Here is a 21,040-nt window from a genome sequence, read left to right on the forward strand (position 1 = left end):
ACCATGCGTCAATTCCCTGCAGATCCTCCTGCATTTCAGTACAATTTTCCATTGTTACAACCTCTCGATACACCACAGCATCATCTGCAAAAAGCCTCAGTGAACTTCCGATGTTATCCACAAGGTCATTTATGTATGTTGTCAATAGCAACGGTCCTACGACACTCCCCTGCGGCACACCTGAAATCACTCTTACTTCGGAAGACTTCTCTCCATTGAGAATGACATGCTGCGTCCTGTTATCTAGGAACTCTTCAATCCAATCACACAATTGGTCTGATAGTCCATATGCTCTTACTTTGTTCATTAAACGACTGTGGGGAACTGTATCGAACGCCTTGCGGAAGTCAAGAAACACGGCATCTACCTGTGAACCCGTGTCTATGGCCCTCTGAGTCTCGTGGACGAATAGCGCGGGCTGAGTTTCACACGACCGTCTTTTTCGAAACCCATGCTGATTCCTACAGAGTAGATTTCTAGTCTCCAGAAAAGTCATTATACTCGAACATAATACATGTTACTTAACTGAAAAATATTCTCTTATCTGTCAAGTCCATTCTAATTCCTGTTTTTTCATATTTTCATCAATTTCGATGAAATACACTAAGATGACAAAAGTCACGGACTACCTCCTAATATCATGCAGCCGGCCGCTGTGGCCGAGCAGTTCTAGGCGCTTCAGTCCAGAACCGTGCTGCTGCTACGGTCGCAGGTTTGAGTCCTGCCTTGGGTATGGATGTGTGTGATGTCCTTAGATTAGTTACGTTTAAGTAGTTCTTAGTCTAGGGGACTGATGACCTCAGATGTTAAGTCTCAAAGTGCTTAGAGCCACCTGAACCATAAATTCGTGCCGGACCTCCTATTGTTCGGCTAGTACAGCAACTCGACGTGGCATGAACTCAACAAATAGTAGGAAGTCCCCTAAAGAAATACTGAGCCATCCATAATTGCTTATTTGTTTCTGGTGCAGCATTTTATCCATGAACTTATTAGGTCCTGGTAATGTTCGATCGGATTCATATTGGCTGATCTGGATGGCCATAACGTTAGCTCGAATTGTCCTGGATGTTCTTGAAACCAATCGCGAACAACTGTCACACAGTGAGATGATGCATTGTCATCCATAAAAATTCCACCGTTGTTTGTTTCTAGTATCCAGAAAAGTCATTATACTCGAACATAACACGTGTTCCAAAATTCTACAACTGATCGAAGTTAGAGACATACATCTATAGTTCTGCACACCTGTTCGACGTCCCTTCTTGAAAACGGGGATGACCTGTGCCCTTTTCCAATCCTTTGGAACGCTACGCTCTTCTAGAGACCTACGGTACACCGCTGCAAGAAGGGGGGCAAGCTCCTTCGCGTACTCTGTGTAAAATAGAACTGGTATCCTATCAGGTCCAGCGGCCTTCTGCGTGCTCGTGGGGTCCTTACACTGTATAAGGCAGGTGTACCAGTTTCGTTGGCTCTTCAGTGTATATTCCACCGTTTTGGATCCTGTGAGGTATCTCGTAACCTTACAGGCACCATTCACTACTGGGCTGAGATAAGTGATGTCATGTTGACGTTCACTGTAACGTAAACTGAGCACTGTGACACCCTCTTCCGTTACATTCCATTGACTTCCATTCTGGAACGGAATTTATTTGTTTAGATTTAATTTCATGAATTCCGAATAATACTACGCTATTCCTCTCGCTACATAGTTAGTGCGCTATGGATGCTACACGAAAGGAATTTGGATATCGGCATCTCGCTAAACATCCGACAACAGCCGAGGTACTCTTTTGTATGTGGTGACCGCTGGCCGACACGTGTTACTTTCCTTTTTTGCAGTTGTTTATTGTCTGACGTGTGATTTAAGTGCTCGAGCGAATGAGAAGCATGACATACGCACGACTTCTCGAGGAGGTAGTAGTTGCAACATTGGGTACCTCCAGTCTTCGATGTATACAAGGCTAGGGCAGGATCTTTGTTCTATTGCAAAGCAGACGCTCGCTACAGTTGGATAACCGTTTCTCTAAACACTTTCGCGGAAAACCGTCGCAGATCTCCTGTGTGATTCTCTTCCGCTATAATGGAATATTTACCTAGAAATTCAAAAGCAATATGTGTGAAGTCTTATGGGACTTAACTGCTAAGGTCATCAGTCCCTAAGCTTACACACTACTTAACCTAAATGATCCTAAGGACATACACACACACCCATGCCCGAGGGGCCTCAACCCGGCCTGATAAGAATCCCAAACGCTCGAGCAGTACTCAAGAATAGGTCGTACTAGTGTTTTATAAGCGGTCTCCTTTACAGATGAACCACATCTTCCCAAAATTCTACCAATGAACCGAAGACGACTATCCGCCTTCCCCACAACTGCCATTACATGCTTGTCCCACTTCATATCGCTCTGCAGTGTTACGCCCAAATATTTAATCGACGTGACTGTGTCAAGCGCTACACTACTAATGGAGTATTCAAACATTACTGGATTATTTTTCCTATTCATCTGCATTAATTTACATTTATCTATATTTAGAGCTAGCTGCCATTCTCTACACCAATCACAAATCCTGTCCAAGTCATCTTCTATCCTCCTACAGTCACTCATTGACGACACCTTCCCGTACACCACAGCATCATCAGCAAACAGCAGCACATTGCTATCCACTCTATCCAAAAGATCATTTATGTAGATAGAAAACAACAGCGGACCTACCACACTTCCCTGGGACACTCCAGATGATACCCTCACCTCCGATGAACACTCACCATCGAGGACAACGTACAGGGTTCTATTACTTAAGAAGTCTTCGAGACACTCACATATTTGGGAACCAATCACATATGCTGGTACCTTAGTTAGGAATCTGCAGTGGGGCATCGAGTCAAACGCTTTCCGGATGTCTGGGAATATGGCATCCGTCTCATACCCTTCATCCATGGTTCGCAAGATATCATGTGAAAAAAATTCGAGTTGCGTTTCGCAGGAGCGATGCTTTCTAAAGCCGTGCTGATGCATGGACGTTTTCTCTGTCTCAAGTACAGAGTTTGTTTGCATTTTTGCGGCGACAAACACGGTGAAGTCGTTTCTTCAGTTCTTCAGTTCCCTGAGGGTAGCACAATACACTACAAAATTGATCGTCTCTCCATGAGGGAGGCCATAAAACAGAATAACCGCTCCAGAGTCCCAAAAGACCTTCGCCATCACTTTACCGTCAGTGAGTGCAGCTTTAAGCTTTTTCTTCGGAGGACTGGGGCCACCCAATGGATTGCCGTGTTCTTTCCAGTTCCAAGTGATGAACCCTTGTTTCACATCGCCTGTGACGACGTTCGGCTAAAAATTCCCACGATCAGCCTGGTAATGTGCAAGCAATTCCTCACAGATGGTTCTTCGTTTCTGCTTGTGATCTTCTGTTAGGCGGCAAGAACCCAGTGGCCACAAACCTTTGAGTGCCCAACTGGTGGACGAGAGTGTCAGCAGTACCAACACAGATCTTCAGTTGTGCAGCCAGTTGTTTGTTTGTGATCCATCGATCACCTCGAATGAGTGTGTCCGCACGTTCCGACAATGCATGAGTCACAGCTGTGTGCGGTCAACTGTCACGCCGGAGGTCGGACAGGTGTCCGTGACCTTCCTTGCAGACGCCTCGCCCAACGACTCACCGTGCTTTTGTTCACCGCAAGGTCTCCGTAGACATTCTGCAAGTGCCTATGAATATCTGCGACGCTCTGGTTTTCCGCCAAAAGAAAATCAATGTGAGCTCTCTCCTTGGAACGCACATACGCTACAGACACCATTTTGAAGGCTACGATAGCCCCGCCACATATCGGAACTTCATGAAACTATGGGGGCTGAAGCCGGAATACTCCACAATGTTGTTGTTGTTGTTGTCTTCATTCGTGAGACTGGTTTGATGCAGCTCTCCATGCTACTCTATCCTGTGCAAGCTGCTTCATCTCCCAGTACCTACTGCAACCTACATCCTTCTGAATCTGTTTAGTGTATTCATCTCTTGGTCTCCCTCTACGATTTTTACCCTCCACGCTGCCCTCCAATGCAAAATTTGTGATCCCTTGATGCCTCAGAACGTGTCCTACCAACCGGTCCCTTCTTCTTGTCAAGTTGTGCCACAAACTCCTCTTCTGCCCAATTCTCTTCAATACCTCCTCATTAGTTATGTGATCTACCCATCTAATCTACAGCATTCTTCTGTAGCACCACATTTCGAAAGCTTCTATTCTCTTCTTGTCCAGACTATTTATCGTCCATGTTTCACTTCCATTCATGGTTACACTCCATACAAATACTTTCAGAAACGACTTCCTGACAAATCCATACTCGATGTTAACAAATTTCTCTTCTTCAGAAATGCTTTCCTTGACATTGCCAGTCTCTCTACCTCGACCATCATAAGTTATTTTGCTCCCCAAATAGCAAAACTCCTTTACTGCTTTAAGCGTCTCATTTCCTAATCTAATTCCCTCGGCATCACCCGACTTAATTCGACTACATCCCATTATCCTCGTTTTGCTTTTGTTGATGTTCATCTTACATCCTCCTTTCAAGACACTGTCCATTCCGTTCAACTGCTCTTCCAAGTCCTTTGCTGTCTCTGACAATTACAATGTCATCGGCGAACCTCAAAGTTTTTATTTCTTCTCCATGGATTTTCATACCTACACCGAACTTTTCTTTTGTTTCCTTTACTGCTTGCTCAATATACAGATTGAATAACATCGGGGATAGGCTACAACCCTGTCTCACTCCTTTCCCAACCACTGCTTCCCTTTCATGCCCCTCGACTCTTATAACTGCCATATGGTTTCTGTACAAATTGTAAATAGCGTTTCGCTCCCTGTATCTTACCCCTGCCACCTTTAGAATTTGAAAGAGAGTTTTCCAGTCAACATTGTCAAAAGCTTTCTCTAAGTCTACAAATGCTAGAAACGTAGGTTTGCCTTTCCTTAATCTTTCTTCTAATTTTCGCATTTTTTCCGAATTTTTCCAGAAAAATAAATGTGTTACATTGCTTATTGAACGCCCCCCCTCCCCCCCTATTTCTTTCTGGCGTAAACTTCTAGTCAGTAAAACTGAACTGCAGTTGCTACTCGGGCAATGATTATTTGTCACAAGAACAACATCAGCAATACCAGCCACAAAACTTCCAGAGACAGTTGACTTTTTTCTTTTTGGGTACCTCAGATTTCCGTCTGGCTTGATGCGAACTACTCTGAGAGTCTCTCCTGTACCAACTTTCTCATCTCACAGCAGCATGAACATCCATCTTCCTCAATTATTTGCTGGAGATATTCCAACCTAGACCCCCCTACAGTTGTTGCCCTCAACAGCTCCCTCTAGCACCATGGAGGTGATTCCCTGATGTCTTAATACATGTCCTATCATTTTCTGATATCTTCTTGTCAGTATTTTCTATATACTCCTTTCCTCGCCAGTTCTCCGCAGAACCTCCTCATTTTTATCATCTGATTTTAAACTTCCCTCTACAGCACATCTCAGGCCATTCTATTCTCTTCTACTCAGGTTTAACGACAATTCCTGATCCACTACCATACAATACTGTGTTCTTGTCCTACATTCTCAGAAATGTCGACCTCAAACAAGTCTTATGTTTCATACTATTTGACTTCAGCGTGGAATGTCCTTTTTGCCTGTGCTAGTCTGCTTCTTACTCTCTGCATGCCTCCACCAGTTAATACCCATAGTAATTATACTACTGTCTAGACAAAAAGCAGAAGAATGCAGTCCATTTCATTTTGTTGAAATTGGTATGTTTAATACGAATATGCAAAACAGATACATTAAAACCTCACTAAAAAAGGAAACATGGGAGTTCATTTCAAAGTACTGTATGGTCGCTATCTTCAAATACTGCTCTTACCTTAAGCGAGTGAATGTAACACGCAATGAGAAATTTCAGTATTAATCGTCATCGTGTCAGCAGCCACAAAAAAATTTCACTAGTAGTAAAGTTTAGTTTAAGAGAAGCTAAAGAATTTATTGACAGCCAGATCCTCCTACTCCACTGACGAATTTATTAGTAGAGCCGTCTTATGTGCAAATAATATTCAATAACGCCAACGTTACGCAAAATCTGGCTTCTGCACATATTCATTGCAATAATGTGATTGATGTGAATATGTGATGTGAACTGCTACTGTTTTTTGACGATGAGTGGCTACAATAGCCTTTTCATTATCACATGCATCTCAGAGTATTTTACACTTATGTTTTATGACAAATTTGTTATTACCCCTTAAACGAAAATACGTTTACGATGTTTTTACTTATTCTATATTCGCGAGGACCACTTCACACAGGATCTGCGGAACAGACGTTAGCATCTCTCTTCTTCTGTTTTGGAATTATGTATTGCGTTTCCATGTTTTATGATGTGTTCTACACCCTCGAGAATTTCCTCAAACAAGAAGTACACTAATTCTAATCTCTCACAGATGCACAATCACTATCTATCACGTCAAAATTAAATTCCAGAACACAGATTTATTTATTTATTTTTCACTTCCTTTTACGATATCCTCATGCAACGCCATTCAGTTATGAGATCTGTGCGTCTATTGAAATATGTCATTTCTATTCGTTATCATGTTTCTACGAGACATCAAGAATCTTGTCACTCTCGTTCATGGCAAACTCGCCATCTGTATTTGTAAGTGGTAGGATGTGTGTGAGTTGAATATTTGATACTGTGATTGTCTCAGTAGTTAACTGTCTCGTTCATAGACGTACGATAGTAAAAATTAAAACCAGTAAAATTACAATAAAAAATCCTTAATTCGCAACTACAATCTCTTGTTCTGACCAATTTATTCTTCATATTTATTTTCTCCTGTCATTAAGTCAGCCGCGAGGGACTAGCCGAGCGCTCTAAGGCGCTGCAGTCATGGACTGTGCGGCTGGTACCGGCGGAGGTTCGAGTCTTCCCTCGGGCATGGATGTGTTTGTTTGTCCTTAGGATAATTTAGGTTAAGTAGTGTGTAAGCTTCGGGACTGATGACCTTAGCAGTTAAGTCCCATAAGATTTCACACACAGTTTTGTCATTAAGTCAAGTTTTACCCTGTCTCTACTCAGTTTTATTATCATTATTACATCCCGTAATTTTTAATCATCGTATGCTATTCTTTTCTGGGTTCAAAAATTCTCTTATTTCTTCTACAGGAAATCAGGATTTTAAAGGGTCCATAAAAAAGTCTTCTAGATCCTCTACTCTCATTGCTACATGGTCGAAAATCGGTTTTAATATTCTTAACTTATCTGAACCCAATAAATTTCTGGTTTATGCCACTATTCTGAGGAAAAGATTGACATGATAACTCGCATTGGCAGAGACGCAGGAACCGGTGGAACAAACAGGAGCTTCCTACAGTCAATGACGGCGGAGTCCACGTAGTGGAAGGTTGGACAGAAATAAAGTCCAGAGCCTAGAAAGTAGTTTCAAGCGTGGCTAAACAAATCAGGGAGCGATCCGAATCGAAAAATGTCAACACAGGCGAGAAGTGACGCACAAGTAAAGGGCCACGTATTACTGGCGCTCTGGCGTCAGTGGACGGGTCCACATGGAGTGCCCGCAGCAGCTCCGTTCAGAGGAACGAACTGTGGCCACGTTACCAAGCCTGGGTATGTCTGACGTTACCCCCAAATCGCTCTCGGGCAGACCTGGGAATCCATGTCCCCGTCGGACACTAAAGAAGAAAATACCGCCCAGTAACTGCCATTATAGGTCTACCATGATAGTAAGTTGTGAAGTATCAGCCAGTACTTTTTTGTAATTTATTACAGTAACAATACAGAATTTACAACGAAGTCGCCGTGTTTTTCAGTGAACATGATTCTTCATTGTACAAGCCATCCAATACAAAAAAAGAGGGAAAAAGAAAACTTTTCTGACTGAGTAGCAAGCCATGTATTGCCTATCTTCTTCACCTCTTCATCGGAAGTGTATTGACGGCCCCTTAAATTATTCTTAAGAATGAATTTCATCCCTAGTGGATGCTGTCGAACTCCGTGGCTGTTCCTTCATAGGGTGAAGAGAAATATCCGCTACCAGTCACAATGAAAGGTTATTTATTTGTCACACGACCGGTTTCGAGCTTGCGCGCATCCTGAGGTGTTTATACATTCACGTACATGTTTATGCTGTTGGAGATCACTGTATAAATAAAAAAAATTATTTGCTGGTGACTAAACACACACAAGTGGGACAATTGTACGTGGCAAGGCAGCATGTCTGTACTTATATAAAAATGAAGCACCATTATTATAGTTAGGATGTGGAGACAGTTTTGTCACTTAGTTACACACTTATTATCATTTTCACGTCCATATTTAAGTTTTATAAAGTTTCGCTGCATATTTCACTATTACGATGTGCACTGGTGAAATACACTATGTTTACATATAAATATGTGGGCTGTGGTCAAAGAACTTAGACGTAGCAGATGTAAGAAGACTAAACGGATAGAAATCCGACGGGGCGAGATCAGGATTGCTTGCAAGATGTTGCGACACCTGCAAATTCCTATCCTACATAGCTGCACAGGCGGCGATATGTGCACGCTTACAATAAAACAACGAGGTCAGAGACCAGATCATGTCGTTTGTTTTTGAATTTCAGTCTCTACCTCGTTGCAAAGCATATCACTCCAACGTTTATGGTTTACCGTTGACCCCTTTTCCACTAATATTCCACAGTTGGCCACTGTATATCTCAAATAAGTATAATCAGCGCGAAGCTGTCAGTAATGACAATGGTGGACAGGGCGCGCTACTCAAGTAGTGTGCAACAAGCTGTGAATTTGGGTTGGACAGGAAGTGTCTCCAGATAGCCAAAGCAGTTAAGGCGGAAGAAATTGGCATATGTCCAACAAATAATCAAGGACCTCCGTCGATCAATCATGGACATGGGACATAGGCTGGTCAAGTAATTATCAATTAAATTCGTCAACAGCCATATGACTGAGATGTTATTTTATTTTATTTTCACTGCCAGTTTCGGAATTCCGGCAGAAATTGGCATATATCCAACAAATAATCAAGGACCTCTGTTCATCCATCATATACATGGGACATCGGCTGCTCAAATAATTATCAATGAAATTCGCCAATAGGCATATGACTGAGATGTTATTTTATTTTATTTTGACTGCCAGTTTCGGAATTCCGCTATGCCGTCTTCAGGCCCCATATCCATCTCTCAAAAGTAAAAGATATTGCCATACTGCGCCATATATTCCTCGGTGTCATGAATTCGAAAGTGTATCCCACGTGCTTCATTCAGTCTTCGAACGAAGCACTTGCTACAGTCTTGAATTCATGAGATCCAGGAATATAAGGCACTATCTAACAATATAGTTTATTTTTGAGAAATGCATATGCAGCCTGAAGACGGCATAGCGGAATGCCGAAACTAGTAATAAAATAAAATGAAAGAACATCTCAATTACAAGGCTGTTGGCGATTTCGTCGATAGTAATCAAGGACAAAAAATAAAAACACCTACAGCCGTCCTTATGATCTCCATGAATAACCCACCATATCAACCTGTACCGCATCAAAAACAGCCTGAAGATGGCGCAATGAAGGGTTGAAACTGGTAGCGAAAAAATAAAATAAAATCATAAGGACGGCTGTAGGTGTATTTATTTTTTGTCACGATAGTAAACGGCCGTCGTCCCAGAGACCTGCTAAAAGGATGGATATACAAAATAATCAAGGATGTTAGATGTAAATGACAATCTGAGGTGAAGATATTGGAAGAGAACAGGAAGTTCTGTTGGGCCACATAAAACATATCGTAATCCTAATCGACCCAAAAGAAGCAAGACTTGTACATCCCACCGATGGACCGCCAGTGTCCCTGGACAGTGGACAGGTCCTCCGCCTCACCTGCTGTGTCCCTTCCCATTGGTCCGCTGAGTGGACCGGCCGTCCACCCTGACCAGCTCCACGCCTGGCCAGATTGTGGCCACGTCCGCACCCTCCAGGCTGTCCAACACGGACATGGCCTCGGAGCGCAGGCACCGCTCCAGCCGTTCCAGCAGTGCCTCCATCACGCTCCTCTGGACGCTAGATCCATCTGCCGCAGTCTGTGAACACAAATGCGTACAGCACATCTGAGTTGGAGCGCGATCGCTCTTTATGCACACTTTCATACTAACTCCAGATTATTGGTATTATACACTGATGATGATGATGATGATGATTATGCGCAGTGCCGATGGTACTGTTACCGACGACTGTGCCGCTAAAGAGGAGTTATTGAACGCAGTTTCCCGAGATTTCTTCACCAGGGAAGACGAATGGAATATTCCAGAATTTGAAACACGAACAGTTGCTAGCATGAGTTTTTTAGAAGTAGATACCTTAGGGGTTTGCGAAGCAACTCAAATCGCTTGATACGGGCAAGTCTTCAGGTCCAGATTATATACCGATTAGGTTATTTTCAGATTACGCTGATACAGTAGCTCCCTACTTAGCAGCCATATACAACCGCTCGCTCACCGATAGATCTGTACCTACAGATTGGAAAATTGCGCAGGTCGCACCAGTGTTTAAGAAGGATAGTAGGAGTAATCCATCGAAATACAGACCTATATCATTCACGTCGGTTTGCAGTATGGTTTTGGAGCATATACTGTATTCAAACATTTTGAATCACCTCGAAGGGAACGATCTATTGATACGTAATCAGCATGGTTTCAGAAAACATCGTTCTTGTGCAACGCAGCTGACTCTTTATTCGCACGAAGTAATGGCCGCTATCGACAGGGGATCTCAAGTTGATTCCGTATTTCTAGATTTCCGGAAAGCTTTTTGACACCGTTCCTCACAAGCGACTTCTAATCAAGCAGCGGGCCTACGGGGTATCGTCTCAATTGTGCGACTGGATTCGTGATTTCCTGTCAGGAAGGTCGCAGTTCGTAGTAATAGACGGCAAATCATCGAGTAAAACTGAAGTGATATCAGGTGTTCCCCAGGGAAGCGTCCTGGGACCTCTGCTGTTCCTGATCTATATAAATGACCTGGGTGACAACCTGAGCAGTTCTCTTAGATTGTTCGCAGATGATGCTGTAATTTACCGTCTAGGAAGGTCATCCGAAGACCAGTATCAGTTGCAAAGCGATTTAGAAAAGATTGCTGTATGGTGTGGCAGGTGGTAGTTGACGCTAAATAACGAAAAGTGTTAGGTGATCCACATGAGTTCCAAAATAAATACGTTGGATTCGATTACTCGATAAATAGTACAATTCTCAAGGCTGTCAATTCAACTAAGTACATCGGTGTTAAAATTACGAACAACTTCAGTTGGAAAGACCACATAGATAATATTGTGGGGAAGGCGAGCCAAAGGTTGCGTTTCATTGGCAGGACACTTAGAAGATGGAACAAGTCCACTAAAGAGACAGCTTATACTACACTCGTTCGTCCTCTGTTAGAATATTGTTGCGCGGTGTCGGATCCTTACCAGGTGGGATTGACGGAGGACATCGAAAGGGTGCAAAAAAGGACAACTCGTTTTGTATTATCAACGTAATAGGGGAGAGAGTCTGGCAGATATGATACGCGAGTTGGGATGGAAGACATTAAAGCAAAGACGTTTTTCGTCGCAGCGAGATCTATTTACGAAATTTTAGTCATCAACTTTCTCTTCCGAATGCGAAAATAGTTTAGCCCATCCTACATAGGTAGGAATGATCATCAAAATAAAATAAGAGAAATCAGAGATCGAACAGAAAGGTTTAGGTGTTCGTTTTTCCCGCGCGCTGTTCGGGAGTGGAATGGTAGAGGGATAGTACGATTGTGGTTCGATGTACCCCCTGCCAAGCACTTAAATGTGAATTGCAGAGTAATCGTGTAGATGTAGATGTAGATGGGGTCCCATACTCCGAGGAGCGTAGGGGACGATGCGGGAGTCCCGCACCGCCGTACTAGGCAAGGTCCTAGCGGAGGTGGTTTGCCATTGCCTTCCTCCAGCCGTAATGAGGATGAATGATGATTGAACCGTGGTAAACTTTGCTGTTTTGAAGAGCACGCCGCAGCGCTTAGTGTAAAGCAGTCGCCCTCCGTTCCTGGCGGTGGCGCCGCTGTGTCAGCCGCAGTTTTGGTGTCTCCCTCTGGTGGGAAAGGGGAAAGGTAGCCTGTTCACGTGCATTTAAGGGGCGAGTCTGATCAGTTGGTCAGTCGGGTCAGTGTGGAGCAGTCAGTGTCTGTCTGTCGTCCGGAGTGCTAGTATGTGTTAGGCCGCCAGTCTGCTCGAGTTTGTTCAGGCAATGGTCATTGGCGGTTCGATCGATCGGTTGGTCGGTCGGTCGCTCACTGAGACACAAGATGACTTGTCCGTCTTGAGTGTAGGCGCATGTGAGGTCGCCACGCGAGTCCAGTGGGCCGCGGCTTATAGCGGGGAGTAGTGGCTTCGCGGCCGACACGAGAGCAACAGGAGTCAACCCACGACTTCGGTCTGGCCGGTGCGAGCTGCGACGCCGTGAGACGGGAGATCGGCGCGCCTTCCTGCGTCCGTTGAAGCGGCTGGCAGCGGACAGTTCGTGAGAGCGTTTTGGAGGGTGCTGCGCCAGGTCTTCGCCAGACATCGCAATTTATTAGAAATTAAGTGATTCGTGATATGTTGTTTCATTTACTTGCTAAACTCTACTTGTGCTTGGTCAGTCTCTCGTCCCTAGCTTGCTCGTCTGTCTCTCGTCCGCATGTGTTAGGCAGTTAGTGTCTCTGTCTGTCTGTCTGTCGGTCTGCCGTACGTTAATAGCTGCCTCTGTCATGTTTGCTGGATTCAGTGTTAACGAATTTATTGCTTAAGGTGTAAAGGCCGAATTCCTGAAATATGTTTTTATCTTGCTTATCATCTTGAGAGGCGGTATAGGTGTAACGTAGAGCATGTTTTTATATTTTATGTAAGACTGCATTTCATGAGTTTTTATTTAAATGGTCATTTTAGTATATAGAGTTGCCACCCTTCCGCCGTAAGAGTTTTCTTTTAAAAACAAGTTGCACTTTCGGTGGCAAGTAATTTTTTTAATGTGAATCTTTTTTACCATTTCCATCCCTCCTACGAGGTGCATAGTTCATGTGTGTGTGTGAGTTGTTAAAATTTTTAGTTTAAAGTAATCTGGTGTGTTGCAGATTTGCATCAATGATGATGATGAAGACGACACAACACCACCCGGTCATCTCGAGGCAGGGAAAATCCCTGACCCCGCTGGGAATCTAACTCGGGATGCCGTCCGCGGGAAGCGAGAACGCTACCGCAAGACCACGAGCTGCGGACACTACTGCTGAAATACAATCTAAATACGTGAAATACAGTGCCGGAAAAATATGCAGCATCTTCAAGAACAAGGTCATTTTACTGACAACTGGTGTGGCACGTTGTCCATCATTTAAAGAGTAGTAGTATCGCCTGGGGTCGAAATTTGAGCAGCTGCGTCAGTGCACCTTATCTGTGATGGCAAATGTCATGTATCTTAAAGTACGTGAAATTCTAGTCGCAGACTCTATCTGATGGAAATGAGCGTTTGGTGTCATTGGGCGGGAGGCCTCTTACGGGGCAGATCCGGCCGCCTTTGTGCAGCTCTTACTACATTCGATGCGACCTGCGCGCCAGATGGTGATGAAATGATGATGAAGACTACACAACTCCCGGTCCCTGGGCGGAGAAAATCCCCTACCCAGCCGGGAATCGAATTCGGGCCCCTTAGGACGGCAGTCCGTCACGCTGACCATTCAGCTATCGGGGAGGACATTATCTGATGAAAAGTATCCAGTCATCCCTACACTGAATTGATCACTAGATGCTCTAAGACGCAGACCAGCCAGCTAAAAGGAGGCAGCAGATCGGATCAGACAGTGAAAGTGTTAAAGGGCACAAGCAAGGAATAAAGCTTTGTGCCGTACAGTCACCAAGGGTACACGAGTGGGCCGATGGCTCCGATAGTCCATATCGATGATGTTTCGTTGAATGGTTCGCACGCTGACACTTGTTGATGGCCCAGCACTGAAACCTGCAGCAATTTGTGGAAGGATTGCACTTCTGTCACGTTGAACGATTCTCTTTAGTAGTCATTTATCCCGTCCTTGCGGGATCTTTTTCCGGCTGCAGCGATGTCGGAGATTTGATGTTTTACCGGATTCCTGATATTCACGGTACACTCGTGAAATGGTCGTATGAGAAAATATCCACTCCATCCCTACCTCGGAGACGATGTTACCAATCGCTCGTACGCCACATTCACACTCACTTAAATCTTGATAACCTACCGTTGTAGCAGCAGTGACCGATTTAACAACTGCGGCACACACTTATTGTTCTATATAGGCGTTGCCAAACGCAGCGCCGTATTCTGCCTGTTTACACATCTCTGTATTTAAATACGTATGTCTATACCAGTTCCTTTAGCTCTTCAGTGTATATTTCTTTACCCTCATGAAATAGTGTTCACGCAGCTGCACACGAGTTACACTATTTTCTAAAAACGAACAGGAAGAGTTAAAATTTCTCTGCCTCGTGATGACTGGGTGTTGTGTGCTGTCCTTAGGTTAGTTAGGTTTAAGAAGTTCTACGTTTAGGGGACTGATGACCATAGAACTTAAGTCCCATAGTGCTCAGAGCCATTTGAACTATTTTTTTGAAGAGTTAAAACCGCAAGAAACTTCTTTTGTATGCGTTTACCGGTTTCGGACTCTTTTATACTCACTTCAGACCTCATACTGCAATATGTACGTAAAATAAAATTAGAGAGATGTAGTAAGATATAAGGTACACCTTAAATAACAAATAGTAAAATAAGAAATTATAGAGATGAGGGTAGACAGTGGCTGTGAACGGAGCAAGTGCTACGACTCCGCAAGCGTTAACTGTTAAGGAGAGCAACAGAACTGTTGTTTAAATACGCGATGCTCCGCTCACTGCAAATCGAATTACACCAGCGATAGCCAATCACGCATACTGGATGTCAAACGGTTGCTGCAATTAAAAAAAAGTACACTCCACCCGAACAGGCCGTGAAGATCCAACGGTATCGACCGGCCGCCGTGTCATCCTCAGCCCACAGGCGTCAAGGGATGCGGATGTGGAGGAGCATGTGGTCAGCACACCCCTCTCCCGGCCGCAAGTCGGTATACGAGGCCCGAGTCGCTACTTCTCAATCAAGTAGCTCCTCATTTTCCCTCACAAGGGCTGAGTGCACACCGTTTGCCAACAGCGCTCGGTAGACTGGATGGTCACCCATCTAAGTGCCAGCCCAGCCCGACAGCGCTTAACTTCGGTGATCTGACGGGAACCGGCGTTACCTCTGCGGCAAGGTCGTTGGCCTTGTTACAATAAAGTGTTATACAAAATTGTCACATGAACGCTAATAACTGATATAGAAATACGTTCCTTATATTACGTAAAGCAACTGCTATAAACAGTGGTACGTGAATCTGTGAAAGAAATATATATATATATATATATATATATATATATATATATATATATAAAAGAAATAACCAGTCATAATCTGCTGTGAAAACATAGACAGCCATCTGTGGAGACTTATCGTAAACTCGTAGACTGTGTGGTAACAAAGACGGTGATTAGGCGACGCTAAAGGCTGCCATGGAAACGCCGTGGTCATATCGATATGTGCCATCTAGCGGGAGAGGATCTGATAGCTGTAACAGCGGCTGGATGCAAAATGCGTACTGGCATGCAACTCGACGTGTAGAAATACATGCAAGTGGTTGCATATTCGTGTTAGATCGTAATGCCAGTAAATATACTGCTTGACCAATACCGTTATATATCATGAAAGCGGCGTGGAAGCGACGATGTGCACTATCATGGGTATAACTTCTTTTATTATTTGTTATGTAAGATGTATTTCATATGTTACTGCATCTCTCCAATTCTATGGTATGTACACATTTCAGTGTGAGGTCTGAAGGAGGTCTAAAACAGACCGAAACCGGTAACCTCATAAAAAAAGAAGTTTCTTGCGGGTGTGGCTGTTCATGTTCGTTTTTAACTAATAAAAACCCACTGTACTCCAAGAGAAGTGTTCTCAGAAATTACTAACACTGTTTTTGATACTCACTTAATGGCGGTTCACGTTTTGTAAATGTTTAGCGTGTGTGCTGCCATAAAACATAGAATGGTGCGTGTTACAGTAGTTTCCAGAGAATTAAACAGCACTCAGTAGTTGTTACTGTTGTGGTCTTCAGTCCTGAGACTGGTCTGATGCAGCTCTCCATGCTACTCTATCCTGTGCAGGCTTCTTTATCTCCTAGTACCTACTGCAACCTACAGCCTTCTGAATCTGCTTAGTGTATTCATCTCTCTGTCTCCCTCTACGATTTTTACCCTCCACGCTGCCCTCAAATACTAAAGGGGTGATCCCTTGATGCCTCAGGACGTGTCCTATCAACCGATCCCTTCTTCTACTCAAGTTGTGCCACAAATTTCTCTTCTCCCCAATTCTATTCAATACCTCCTCATTAGTTATGTGGTTTACGCATCTAATCTTCAGCATTCTTCTGTAGCACCACGTTTCGAAAGCTTCTATTCTCTTCGTGTCTAAACTATTTATCGTCCATATTTCACTTTCATACACTCCATACAAATACTTTCAGAAACGACTTCCTGACAATAGGTTTGTTTATAAATAAATAAATCAATCTTCTGCTACCAGTCACGATTTTCTTTATTTTACTATTCGCACGACGCGTTTCGAGAAATAATTCCCATTTTCAAGTGCGTTTTTTTATGTGTGTTAAGCCATTTCTTTTGATGTTGTCAGTGTGTTCACGTGAGTCTGCTTCATTTTGTTGACTTTTAAGTTTTCTAATGGTCCATTTGTGTAGAGAGTCACACACACTTAACATCACACACAACTTGTACATTTTACACATCGAAAATATCTTATATAAACAAAACAGTTACAAAGATCCATACTCGATGTTAACAAATTTCTCTTCTTCAGAAACGCTTTCTTTGCCGTCGCCAGTCTACATTTTATATCCTCTCTATTTCGAGCATCAGCAGTTATTTTGCTCACCAAATAGCAAAACTCATATACTACTTTAAGTATGTCATTTTCCTAATCTAATTCCCTTAGCATCACCAGATTTAATCACTCAGTAGTACATGTGCAAAAATGCGATAACTTCAAAAAGCGTACGTGAGTGGTTTGAAGACTTCTTAAGTGATAGAATCCAATATGTTGTTCTTAATGGCCAGTGTTCATTAGAGTCAAGGGTTATCGTCAGGAGCGTCCCAGAGAAGTGTGAAAGAACCACTTGTTATTTTCTTTATACATAAATGATATGGTGGACAGGGTGGGCAGCAAACTGCAGCTATTTCCTGATGATGCTGTGGTGTACAGTAAGTTGTCGAAGATGGGAGACTGTAAGGCGATGCAAGATGATTTAGACAAAATTTCTAGTCGGTACGATGAACAGTAGCTTGCTCTAAATATAGAAAAATGTAAGGTAATACAGATGAGTAGGAAAAACAAACCCATAATGTGGAGACCCCATGCAGGCTGCCAGTGCGGCCTATTCTTGAGTACTACTCGAGACTTTGGGATCCTAATTTAAGGGAGACATGGAAGCAGTTCATGGACTGGCTGTTACATTTCTTACCGGGAGGTTCGAACAACACGCAAGTATTACGAAGATGCTTCAGGAATTCAAACAGGAATTCCTGGAGGAAATGTTCTTTTCGAGGAATAAAAAAAACTAAACTCCTCCCGAAGAGGCCATGAAGGTCGCCGTGTCATCCTCAGCTCATAGGCTTCATTGGATGCGGATATGTGGCGGCATGAGGGCAGCACACCGCTCTCCCGGGCGTCTGTCAGTTTCAGAGACCGGAGCCGCTACCTCTCAATCAAGTAGCTCCTCAGTTTGCCTCACTAGGGCTGAGTGCACCCCGCTTCCCCGCTTGCCAACAGCGCTCGGCAGAGGGGATGGTCACCTATCCAAGTGCTAGCCCAGCCCGACAGCGCTTAAGTTCGGTGATTTGACGGGAACCGGTGTTGCCATTGCGGCAAGGCCATTGGCCTTTTCGAGGAACACTATTGAGAAAGAGAACCGACATTTAAAGCTGACTGCAGAAGAATCCTACTGCCACAAACATACATGTCGCGTAAGGACAACGAAGATACTGATGGTGATGAATTTGGTTTTTAGGGCGCACAACTGCGCGGTTATCAGCGCTCGTAACAAGTTCCAATCTTTACACAGTCCATACTAGCCACTTTCATGAATGACGAGGAAATGATGCGGACAACACAAACATCCACTCCCCGAGCGGAGAAAATCCCCGACCCGGCCAGGAATCGAACCCGGGATCCCGTGATCCAGAGGCGACAACGCTAACCACTAGACCACGAGCTGCGGATACGAGAAATTAGTCTCGTACCGAGGCACACTGACATTCGTTTTTCTCTCGCTCTATATGCGAGAAACGACTAGCAGTGATACAGGGTACCCTCCGCCACGCACCGTATGGTGGCTTTCGGCGTATGTAGATAGATGTAGTTCAGGACGAATTCGTAGCACAGAAATACACGCCACTGCACCAAACCAATGAAGAGTACATAGCGAGGCCCGAGCAGTAAAACAATGAAACCTGAACTGGCAATAGTCTGTTTTAAATAACAATTTTTAATCATACTTGTCGCTGCTTGCAATTTAAATTATAAAGCTTATAAGAAATATCTGCAAATTCTATATCCTACTAAGCTGTACAGTGATTAGTCAAAACATTATGAACAGTGCACAGCAAGCAATACTGGGGAAATCCACTTGCTGTACTGAGTCTTAGCGCCTGCGGTGTCAGCAACCAACTATACACAAGTGGTTCGAAGATGCCTAACACATAGGTGACAATCTTCCAGAAGACAGTCGGCCGCGCTCCGACCGTTCAACCAAGCGACGCAAGAAGCCGCGAGCCACACGGACGTATTCTCTTCCACAAGACAAGAGATCGAAAATAGGTTTGGCTGTATTCTTGGACCGAGTGGTATTTAAGGCTTCGAGTGAGTTTCTCTGGGCCATTCGCCGATTCCGCGAGCATCCCAGCAACCAGGATTCTCACTCGAGAACCGCCTGCACAACGTTACTGTCATTCATGTCTGAGTTTGCGAAAATGGGAGCCGGCCGTAGAAGACGAAGACTCTGTTGTCGTAACAGACTTGTGGACTTGTTAATTTATTCCTCCTCAACTTTCAAACGGCTACTCAGCGGACTTTGACAGTTTTGCTCCCTGCTGGACTTTCTTCGGCCAGTGACGTAATCCATATGAGTGCTAAAATGAATCCGTTAAACTTCAGTTACAAGATAAATCAATCAAATTTAAAGGGCGTAAATTCAACGAAATACCTAGGAATTCCAATCACGAACAACTTAAATTGGAAAGAACGCACAGAAAATGTTGTGGGAAAGGCAAACCATAGACTGCGGTTTACTGACACAACACTTGCAAAATGCAAGAGATCTACTAGTGAGTCTGCCTACACTACGCTTGTGCGTCCTCTTTTGGAGTACTGCTGCACAGTGTGGTATCCGCATCATATAGGACTGACGGAAGTTCAAAGAAGAGCAGCACGAAATATGGGAGACAGTATCACTGACATTATACCAGATTTGGAGTAGACATTAATAAAACAAAGGGGTTTTTCGTTGCGGCGGAATCTTCTCAATAAATTTCAATCATCAACTTTCTCCCCCGAATGCAAAAATATTTTTTCGACAGTGACCTACATAGGGATATTGGAAAATACGGAATTATTGCGAAGGTGGTTGATGAACCGTCTGCCACGGACTCAAGTGTGATTTGCAGAGTATCCGTGTAGATGCAGATGAAGATATAGATGAAGATATAGATTTTTATTAACTGTGTGCTTTATGAGCGTATACTCAGGAACAGGCTAACTGGCCTTCAGCCACCAGAAGAAGTGACTTATAATTTTTTTTTTCAGCCCACGTTAGAATAGATGTGCTGTTTATCTTTGATACTTGGGAATTCCCAAAAGTAAGGTTCCCTATATTTTTTATAAGTACAGAACTCTGTTTGTGTGGCAGTTGGTCACACTGTTATGAAGAGTGCTTCACGCGCTGTGTGTAAACATGCGCACGCCGCGCTGAGGCGCTCAGTCTTGGCTTGGCAGCCTTTGAGAACGGGACTCCCGTTGGATGTTACCGCCAAGTGAGAACTGCGCGCAGTTGTCCGGTTTTTGAACGCAAAGGGCACTGCGCCGATTGAAATCCATCGCCAATTGACAGAAGTGTACGGTGAGTCGTGCATGGATGTCAAAAATGTTCGTAAGTGGTGTAGAGAGTTTGCAGCTGGTCGGACCGAAATTCACGACGGCCAAAGGAGCGGGAGAGTGTCAATTTCTGAGGAGACAGTGTAGAAGGTTGAGCAAAGCACGCGTGAAGATCGGCGGATCACTCTGGATGATCTCTGCACGTTGGTTCCTGAGGTTTCCCGAAGCACCGCTCACAGAATTTTAACGGAAACATTGAACTACCGGAAGGTGTGCGCAAGATGGGTGCCACGCATGCTGACTGAGGACCACATGCGGCAACGAGTTGATGGTTCCCGCGCATTTCTTCACCGCCTTGCAGCCTAACAGGACAACTTTCTGGACTCAATTGTCACGGGTGGCGAAACCTGGGCGTACCACTTTACACCTGAGACCAAGCAACAATCACGCCAGTGGCGTCATCCTTCTTCGCCAAAGCCACGGAACACAGTCTGCCGATAAAGTCATGACAACCGTTTTTTGGGGTCGGAAAGGGGTATTATTGTTGGTCGACTTTATGCCCACTGGGAGCACAATTAACGCTGACAGGTACTGTGATACACAAAACCGGAGAAGAGAAATGTTGAGCAAGGGCGTACACATTCTCCATGACAACGCTCGCCCACACAACGCTCGCCCACACATCGCTCGGCAAACCGTTGCTCTCCTGCAACAGTTTCAGTGGGACATAATCACCCACC

At 44.1% G+C, this 21,040-nt stretch overlaps 1 protein-coding gene and 1 pseudogene across 1 annotated transcript in view; both read right to left on the reverse strand.

Annotated features, from left to right (window-relative positions):
* Positions 1-21,040, reverse strand: part of LOC126428380 (uncharacterized) — a 68,682-nt gene that overhangs the window by 11,934 nt on the left and 35,708 nt on the right. Inside the window, exon 2 of the mRNA XM_050090307.1 lies at positions 9,928-10,127. Coding sequence (XP_049946264.1) covers positions 9,928-10,127 — 200 coding nt within the window. The remainder of the gene's footprint in view (positions 1-9,927; positions 10,128-21,040) is intronic.
* LOC126428616 (5S ribosomal RNA) lies at positions 15,246-15,363 on the reverse strand (annotated as a pseudogene).

This window comes from Schistocerca serialis, chromosome 12 (genome assembly GCF_023864345.2).
Source record: "Schistocerca serialis cubense isolate TAMUIC-IGC-003099 chromosome 12, iqSchSeri2.2, whole genome shotgun sequence".
NCBI lineage: Eukaryota > Metazoa > Arthropoda > Insecta > Orthoptera > Acrididae > Schistocerca > Schistocerca serialis.